This window comes from Myotis davidii, unplaced genomic scaffold (genome assembly GCF_000327345.1).
Source record: "Myotis davidii unplaced genomic scaffold, ASM32734v1 scaffold2747, whole genome shotgun sequence".
Taxonomy (NCBI): domain Eukaryota; kingdom Metazoa; phylum Chordata; class Mammalia; order Chiroptera; family Vespertilionidae; genus Myotis; species Myotis davidii.
In genome coordinates, this window is record NW_006297768.1 from 50,391 (window position 1) to 59,768 (window position 9,378).

The 9,378-nt window shown below is 44.2% G+C and overlaps 1 protein-coding gene and 1 pseudogene across 1 annotated transcript; both read right to left on the minus strand.

The window, feature by feature from the left end:
• Positions 1-2,949: 2,949 nt before the first annotated feature.
• On the minus strand, positions 2,950-4,874 carry LOC102757463 (annotated as a pseudogene).
• Positions 4,875-7,750: 2,876 nt separating this feature from the next.
• LOC102757750 (mas-related G-protein coupled receptor member X2-like) lies at positions 7,751-8,879 on the minus strand. Its single transcript, XM_006773358.2, has one exon. It carries the CDS (start codon positions 8,846-8,848, stop codon positions 7,892-7,894), a length of 957 nt encoding a protein of 318 aa, XP_006773421.1. The 5' UTR covers positions 8,849-8,879; the 3' UTR covers positions 7,751-7,891.
• Between the last annotated feature and the right edge of the window lie 499 nt (positions 8,880-9,378).

Sequence of the window (9,378 nt, forward strand, 5' to 3'; positions counted from 1 at the left end):
GGTGTGGAGTTTCTGAGGCCCATGAAGATACTGAGAATAGCAATTAGCCTCCAGGTAGATGCACTGAAGGAAAACCACTCACCACTCTGTGGCAATTGCTTGAGGGCTACTCAAGACTTAATCCAATTAGTGTGCAGTCAGAGGCAGGTCTCTGGAGGCTTTGAGTCTTTGCCTGATCTAATTAGTCAGGAACAGCCTTTGGTACTGTCCTGCACTGGTGATTGGGAGGCATAGCAGATTTACCTACTACAAAGGCACAAATCCAAACAGGCAGCCAAAATGGGAAAACAAAAAACCAGCTCTCAAATGAAAGAAGAAGAGAATTCTCCAGAAGAAGAGATAAATGAAATGGAGAAATTTATAAATGAAATTAAGAAATTTATCTGATATAGAGTTCAGAATAATGATATTAAACATGCTCATCAGCATGAAAAAACATATAGCAACTATGAAAAAAGAACAGTCAGAAATAAAGAATGACATACACAAATAAAGAACACATTGGAACGAATACACAGCAGATTAGGGGCAGCTGAGAATCCAAAACATAAGGAACTAATACAACTTAGCAAAAGGAAGACAATCCAATGAAAAAATAGGAAAGGACCTAAATAGAAACATTTCCAAAGTGGACATACAGGTGGCCAAGAGACATATGAAAAATGCTCAAAGTCACTGATCATCAAGAGATGCAAATTGAAATGACAATGATGTATCACCTCATATCTGTCAGAGTGGCTACCATCAACAAAGCAAAAAATGACAAGTGTTGGCAAGGATGTGGAGAAAAGGGAACCCTTATACATGGCTGGTGGGAATACAGACTGGATCAGCCATTATGGAAAACAGTATGGAGTTTCTTCAATAAATTAAATATGGAATTGCCATTTGACCCAGTGATCCCATTTTTAGGAATATATCCTAAGAAACCCAAAACACCACTCAGAAAGAATGTATGCACCCCTATGTTATTAGCAGTACAATTTATAATAGCTAAGATGTGGAAATAGCCAGAGTGTCCATCAGTAGATGAGTGGATGAAAAAGCTGTGGTACATTTATACCATGGTATACTATGAAGCAGTAAAATAGAAGAATCTCTTACCCTTTGAGATAGCGTGGAGGAACCTGTAGAGTATTATGCTACATGAAATAAGTCAGTCAGAGAAAGACATGTATCATATAATTGCACTCAAAATGTTGACTATAAGTAACAAAATAAACTGATGACGAGTGGGTCCAGAGACATGGAAGCATGGAACAGAGTGTAGAATCTCTGAGGGAAGGCAAGGGAAGGTGTGTGGATGGGAGGTAATCAACCGAAGACTTTGTATACCTAAGCCAGTGGTCGGCAAACTCATTAATCAACAGAGCCAAATTATCAACAGTAAAATGATTGAACTCTCTTTTGAGAGCCAAATTTTTTAAACTTAAACTATATAGGTAGATACGTTGTTATTCACTTAATTAGGGTACTCCTAAGCTGGCCTTTGCAAAAATGTCCTCAATCTGAGGGGTCAACCTCAGCAAACATATCCCCACTTCTTCTAATGCCACTTCTTCAAAATAGACTCGCCCAGGCCAAAAACCGACTTCTGCCCATGGGCCACGAAGTTTCAGTCGCACTGTATGTGCACGCCGACATGTGGTATTTTGTGGAAGAGCCACATTCAAGGGGCCTCACGAGCCGCGACTTGCCAACCATTGGCCCATGGACACAGACAATAAGGTGGTGAAGGCCTTGGGGTGAGGTTAGAGGGTGGGTCGGCTGAACGGGGTCAATGGGGAAAAGAGAGAACATTTGTAATACTTTCAACAATAAAACAAAAAAAATGTATCCATACAGATGCATCAATTTCAATAAATGTACCACATTAATGGAAGATGTTAGTAATAAGATAAACTGTGTGGGGAATTAGGAATGCGGGGGTTATAGAAATCTTCTGTACTTTCTGTACTATTTTTCTTAAAAAGTGGTTTAAATTTTAAAATCTATTAAAATGAATACGCAAAACCAGCAACTGAATAAATATTTACAATGCATATAACTAACCAAAGCCCCATTCGACATATATCAAATCTCCTACAAATAAATAATGAAAAAGGCCAACACTTAATAAAAATTGGCAAAACTGAAAAAACACTTTAAGAAATACAAGTAACCAATAAGCTCATGAAAGGTTGCTCATGCTTGCAAAGGTTGAAAAATGGTGAAAACAATGTCCTTAAAGAGGGTGACTCAAATCTGGTAATGGGGATTTAGCAGAGACTTGACTTGAAAATCACCATATGTTCATTCATTAATTCACTTATTCAATCAGCATTTATTATGCTAAACTGCCAAAAACTTGTCAAAAATATAATGTTCATGTAGTTTCTATCAAGTTCAGTGAAGAAAGAAATTTAGACTTTTCCTGCACTTCTTTCATCTTCTGCTGTAGTTGGGATTCTTCAAATGTGAGAGCAGTCCTGGACCCCAGAGATGGCAAAGCTCCCATGGGGTGGGGTGAAGGCCATGGTTAAGGCAGTCCTGGGACATTGCACTTTGTGTTTCCTTCTTTTTTAAAAACAATATATTTTATTGATTTTTTACAGAGAGGAAGGGAGAGGGATAGAGAGTTAGAAACGTCGATGAGAGAGAAACATTGATCAGCTGCCTCCTACACACTCCCTACTAGGGATGTGCCCACAACCAAGGTATATGCCCTTGACCTGAATCGAACCTGGGACCCTTGAGTCCGCAGGCTGATGCTCTATCCACTGAGCCAAACCGGTTAGGGCACTCTGTGTTTCTTTAACAGGCACTGGCTCACTTCATCCTCAAGAGCTGGATTATTATGTTAATTATTTCCAGAGCCCAGAGGTTAAACATGGTCAGAAAATCAACCAAATGAGATGGACAAAGCTGGCTTTCAAAGTCACATCTGTCTGAACAAAGCAACGGTCTGAATCAGGACACCAGATTTCCCGACATGGCCAGGGTTTCCCCAGGAAGGCTTTCTCCAGGTTCATCCACCTCAGGAGTGTCCTGCAGAGCCCTCTGGAGAATCAGCCTCAGGGTGTGTCTCCGCTTCCACCATCGCTGCCTGAAGGAGCCAACGAAGAAGTAAATGATGGGGTTGGCACAGCTGTTGACACAGGACAGGAGAACTGCCGCCAAGAAATGAGGAATGAAGGCACTGAAATATTTTTGAAACCAGATTAAGAGGAACCAGTGGATGCCAAAGGGCAGGCCGCAGAGGAGGAAGACCAGCACTGTGAGCACCACGGTGGCATGGAGCCTTGTCAAGGGAACCCGGTTGGAGCCACACAGCAGTCTGGTCATCAGGGCCAGGCTGGACCCAGTGAGAAGCAAAAATAATAAAGTCAGCCACGCCACAGTGATGAAATCCAACAATGGGCACCAAACATGATGCATGCTCCTCACCAGGAAGCCACAGTAGTTCCCTTCCAGGATGCTCAGCAGCAGGGACAGGGCCCACAGCAGGGCACACATGCCCGCTGATCGGTGCCTGGGGCGGCGCCACGGTACCAGATGGGCCACAGGACAGACAGGCCGTGCTCCGTCCTGATGGTGCTGAGAAAGCTCAGGCCCGAGATGTAGGCAAACACAGACACAGTCATGAAAAAGTCTGGGATGGATATGGAGATGAGAAAGAAGTTTCTGATGAGTGTTTCTAGGGCATCTATAATATAACAGCAGAGTAAGAGGAAGTCGGCTCCAGCCAGGTTGAGGATGTAGACAGAGAAGGCGTTCCTCTGCATGCGGAAGCCCAGGAGCCAGAGCACCACCGAGTTCTCCGCCAGCCCCACCAGGGCCACGATGACTGTCAGTAATTGCAGGATTAGGAACTCTGTTTTGAAAGTTTGTTCTCTGTTGAGGTCCAGCCCCAGCAGGTCCAGGGGTTCCCAAAGGTGTGGACGGAGTCGGCGAAGAAGGAATGACACAAAGACAGCGTTCAGTTGATCAGCATGGTTGGGTTCTCTCACTTGGTTCTATACTGGATCTCCAGCCAGGTTCTGTGTAGGATCTCCAGCCAAGTTCTGCCTAGGTTCTCCAGCCAGGTTTGGTAGCCATGTTCTCTCCCTAGGTTCTCCAGCCAGGTTCTCCATGTTCTCCAGCCAGGTTCTCTCGCCAGGTTCTGTGTTTTATTGTCTTGTTACATCTGTATTTATACTAGTTGATTTTAATCCTGTCAATTTCTATTCCAAAGGTTAGGGCGTTTCTTATCTCCATTCCAGGGAGTAAAGATTATGTAGCTTAATCGAGATTGTTAATAGTCAAAGTGATTAACTACCCGCCTGGCAATTAGTTGAGGGATTTTATTCCCTCACTAACTTCAGGGAAAAATCCCTACCTGGGGAAACAACATTTCTCGGAGAGGTGACCTTGGTTAGAACACATAGCGCCAAGAAGGGGAGCAAACACATCAAGAACAGTATGCCATATATGCCAGGTTCCCCAAGACATATGCTGTGCAGATGTTTCTTCCCTGCAGCAACCATGTCAAGCAGCAAGGATGGACTGGCTTCCAGCAGTTCTCTTCCACTTATTGATGTTAATTCACTGCTCCAGGCTGTGACAGATAGATTCATGGTCGAGAACCCTCCACTGGTGCCACTGGAACAGAAACAAGACTTGAGCACCTGGTGCATGATCAGTGAGTCTCATGATCACCCTGCTACCTGGGAATTACTGTCTGTGTTACAGAGATTATGATACCAAAGGCATCACCACCTTGGAGTCCTGGAACCCGGATTCAAACCCAGTTCTCTCTGACTCTAGAGTCAGGGCTCTCTCTATGCAACATGGACCTTCTTCTGACATGGGAATAGCCTATAATTCAAATACCTCCACTCATAGTCGGAGACCATGTCATGTCTTCCAGAGGCAGGAGAAGCATAGTCTGGACAGGTAATGTGGGATGACAGCAGGACTCGAGCTCACCATTGCTTCTGCCCTGAGACTGAGATTTCCTTTCAAGGGCTCAAAGTTGAAAGTCCCAGCCATGACCTCTGGGTTTTCTCAGTGACTGAAAATGTCCACCCTCCAGAAAGAAGATCGTCATTTTGGGTTCTTTATGATAAGATAAATGGAATACACTCTCTTGCTATGAGGGGTATGAGTATGACCCATCCTCTTGTGTTGGAAATGGCTGAGTGTGTCATCTCTATGAGGACAGGAAGTACTTTTCTCCTGAACAGTGGTGTGTCTAGTGGGACACAGTTTAATTCACTCTTATAATGGATTTTTTCTTAGAGCAGCCAAAATAATAAATAGAAAATACTTATCATTAATAGTGTGCTCCCACTTTAAAAAATACACACCAAACAAACTACATTTTATTATCAAGGCATTTATGATGATAGCAAGAGATTATTCTAAAAAGTGAAACCCACAGAGTCAAAAAACAAACTGAGGAGATACAATGAGAAGTTGATCTTATTGATCTCAAACATACGAAGAGAGAGAGAGTGAGAGAGAACAGGAAAACCAACTATTGGGAGACGATAAGAAGAGATGGGTTTCTTCATTTGACATCAAATCACATTTTCAGCTTCTCTATCCTCCTCTGCATCCTGGGAGACAGGTCCCTTTTCCTCACCACTGGACCCCTTTCCCTCAGTCTCCTGATTGCTCTCAGGAAGGAGACACAGGCAGTTGGTTGGAGGGTAGTAGGAGGGCAGGTTTCAACTCCCTGGCTCTCTGATGTCAGGCTGTGAGTTGGCCATGATGGTGTTACTCTACCTAAGGACATAGCCCCTGAATGGTTGCCTTTCTTATGGTCAAAATGACAACCTCCGCTACAGCTATAGCCTCGCTGTATTCTGGTACCTTATCTTTCCCTTTACCCTTCAGGAGTAGCTCTCTTATGACTTATCTTTAGAGGCCTCTCCATCTTCATCAATTTCCCTTACTTCTCCTCACCCCTTTGTACATATTCCCTTTATTAAACTCTCTTTAATTACTCATTAGTTTGTGCTGTGTGTTTTATGGGGGAACAAAAAGATATAAACATAACAAAGAAATCCATGGAACAGTAAGCTAATGTGTGCAAGCTGAGGTTATTAACAACAATTCAGGTTTGAAAACAATGTCTGTGAAGCTGAAAGAACCTGGGTACCTCACAGCCCAAGTTAACAGCACCCAAAGCTTCCCTGAGGGAGCTTCATATCTCGGGACTCTCCTTCATGGGTGCCCATAGCTCCTTGCACACTCCACCCCAAGATACAGTGGTGACCATGTGGACTAAAGGGAGAAAACAAAACTACCTTTGAGAGAAGGTAGTTCTCAGCTGACTCTTACCTGAGCACCATCTTCTAGTTGAAGGTGGTGAGTAGAAGAAGAGGAGCTTTCCAGGGAGTGCTGAGCACCAGAGAATGCTCTCCTACCCCTGGATAGGAGGTGTCTGCAGGAGCAGGAGTGGAACCTGATGACCAACAGAGGCTTATCAAGATGCTGGGCAGCCCCTGTGACTTCCTGCCCAAGGGACACTGGCCAATGAGATTCTGTAGATGTGAGAGAAGGGCCTCATGAGATGCTTCTCATTTGCCCTGAGTGCAATGACTTATCTGTTCCTTGCTCCATCTTACCCCTGTGGTCCCCCTCCAGTGATGAATGTTTGATCTAGAGCCTGTCATGCCCACTGTGGGTTTGTGCAGGAAGCCCACCCAACAGGCAATGTCAGCTTTCATAGCCAAATAATAGTTTGCTTGGCAATCAGGGCCCTTCATGGCCTGGCTCATCTGATCTATTTCCATTTACTCCCAGGAGTAATGAATGAACCTGAGTTTATTTCAGAGGACACAAGAGTATACAGAATAAAGATGTAAAGTTTCTCCTAATCTCAATCACCAATAGCAACCGATGTTTACAGTTCCCATTTTAACTCTTTTACAAGTTATATTATAGCTTTGTGTAATGAAACCTCCTTTCTAGTTGTGACTTATCAATATCAACACCTGTGTAAACTGTGTTACTTTTTAGCAGATAAAGAATTTAGCACACCATTACCCAACTCTATTACTACTGTGTGCTAAACTGTGCCAGGCAGTGATCCAGGCATAGAAGATGCTGTGGATAAATGCTACCAGAGGGCCTTTTACAGGCCCAATTTCTTGGACTGTGCTTATAAAAAGATATCATTTTTCCTAAACCCAGCCAACCCAATGAGATTAGGGGTAGGCCAACTCGTTTATTCAAGCTTTTACCCTGTAGAATGCCCCCAACCACAGCACTAAGCACGAATGTAAAGGACCTATAGTCTGAGAGAAACATAGGGAGTCTTCATTTTCGATCCAATCAGGTAGAACAATTTCTGAATGACTACTTATGGTTTGGACAGGGATTCTTTTCTTTTTAACTTATTAAATATTACCCCAGAAGTCAATAATATATTAGAGGCTTTACATGTATTAATCACTGATGTTTATGAAATATTCAGTCATATTTGACACCTGGCTGAGTCCTTTTCATCTGTTTTCTAATTTATTTCCCGCTATGATTCTATGAGCCGATGATTTCACCACATTTTACAATGAATTAACGGAGGATTGGATAGGAGAGCTGCAGAACCAGGACTTCAGACCCGGATTTGTCTGATTCAGAGAGGAATTCTTTCTGTTGCAATGAAAATTGTAAAGAATAAATTCAGAAGATTACATGAGAAATTTATTGGTAATGTCAAGGACTATGGAGAGGTATAACATTCAGACTAATGCTTTCTCTGAGAAAAACTAGACCAGCCAGATTAAAAACAACCTATTTGAAGAGATTGGTGGATTGCTGACACATTCTGAGACTGAGGCTGAGAGAAGACTAGATACTTTCCACGCCTGGCAAGGCAGCAGTGAGTCTCGAAGTTACTCCAGACTGATCAGGACAGAGGCTCTCATCCCTGCCCCAGACTGCTTCCCGACATGGCCAGGGTTTCCCCAGGTTCATCCACCTCAGGAGTGTCCTGCAGAGCCCTCTGGAGAACCAGCCTCAGGGTGTGTCTCCGCTTCCACCATCGCTGCCTGAAGGAGCCAACGAAGAAGTAAATGATGGGGTTGGCACAGCTGTTGACACAGGACAGGGGTCCTACAAACTGGTCAAGATGAGACAAGGCAGGAAACCAGAATAAGAGGTTCCAGTGGATGCCTAAGGGCAGGCCACAGAGGAGGAAGACCAGCATTGTGAGTATGATGGTCATGTAGAGCCTGGTGGGCAGCACCCGATGGGAGCCACACAACAGTCTGGTCATCAGGGCCAGGCTGGACCCAGTGAGAAGCACAAATAACAAAATCAGCCATGACACAGTGATGATATCCGACGCTGAGCACCAACCATCAATTACATTCGATCTCATGAAGCCACAGTAGTTCCCTTCCAGGATGCTCAGCAGCAGGGACAGGGCCCAGAGCAGGGCACATATTATGGCGGACAAGTGTCTGGGGCGGCGGCAGCGGTACCAGATGGGCCACAAGACAGACAGGCAGCGCTCCGTGCTGATGGCGCTGAGAAAGCCCAGGCCTGAGATGTAGGCAAAGAATGACACAGGCGGGAGAAATCTGCTAATTACTTCATCGACCAAATCAAAGTCAAAAAGTAAAAGTAGACTATGTATAAATGGGTAGCCGAGGAAGAGGAAGTCAGCCCCCGCCAGGTTGAGGATGTAGACCGAGAAGGCGTTCCTGCGCATGCGGAAGCCCAGGAGCCAGAGCACCACGGAGTTCCCTGCCAGCCCCACCAGGGCCACGATGGCTGTCAGTAATTTCAAGAGCATGAACTGTGTATCAGATTCATGGAAGGCCTGATCAATTCCACTCGTTGGTGTGAGGTTGGACTCCCATGCTGTGGCGGTCATATCTGCGCTCAGAAACCCTGCAGTTTTAGGCCTGGAAACAAAACAAGACTTGAACACAGGACTGAATTTAATGTCTCTGCATTTTAGAGGAGGAAGAAGCTCATTTGCGAAGAAGAGGGAGAGGGGCAAAGGGTTTGAATAGAGGTAATTGAGACAGAAATAGGGAAATTGGGGTTATTAAGTGATTTTCTGATGATATGTGTAATATAAAAGTTAGTTATTGTTGCTCCATGTGATTTGGAGTAAAGATTTCTTTGCAGATCAAAGCATTTGTGTAAGAGAATTCTCATGGTGGTGGTGGAGTTAGGAAGTGCTTACTTCTATTTTAGAAAGGGCTTTGGATGAAAAGAGAGAAGCTCTTGCAGAATTTAGGTGTGAGACATAAATCTACTCACACATAGGTGAAGAGTGGCAGCGGATGAGTGCTTACATGGTATTTCCTCTTTTAATCCTCCAAATAGCCCTATGAGGTCAGTACTATGCCTATACCCATCTGGCATATGGGAAAAGAGAAGAAGAAGGAGGCCCAG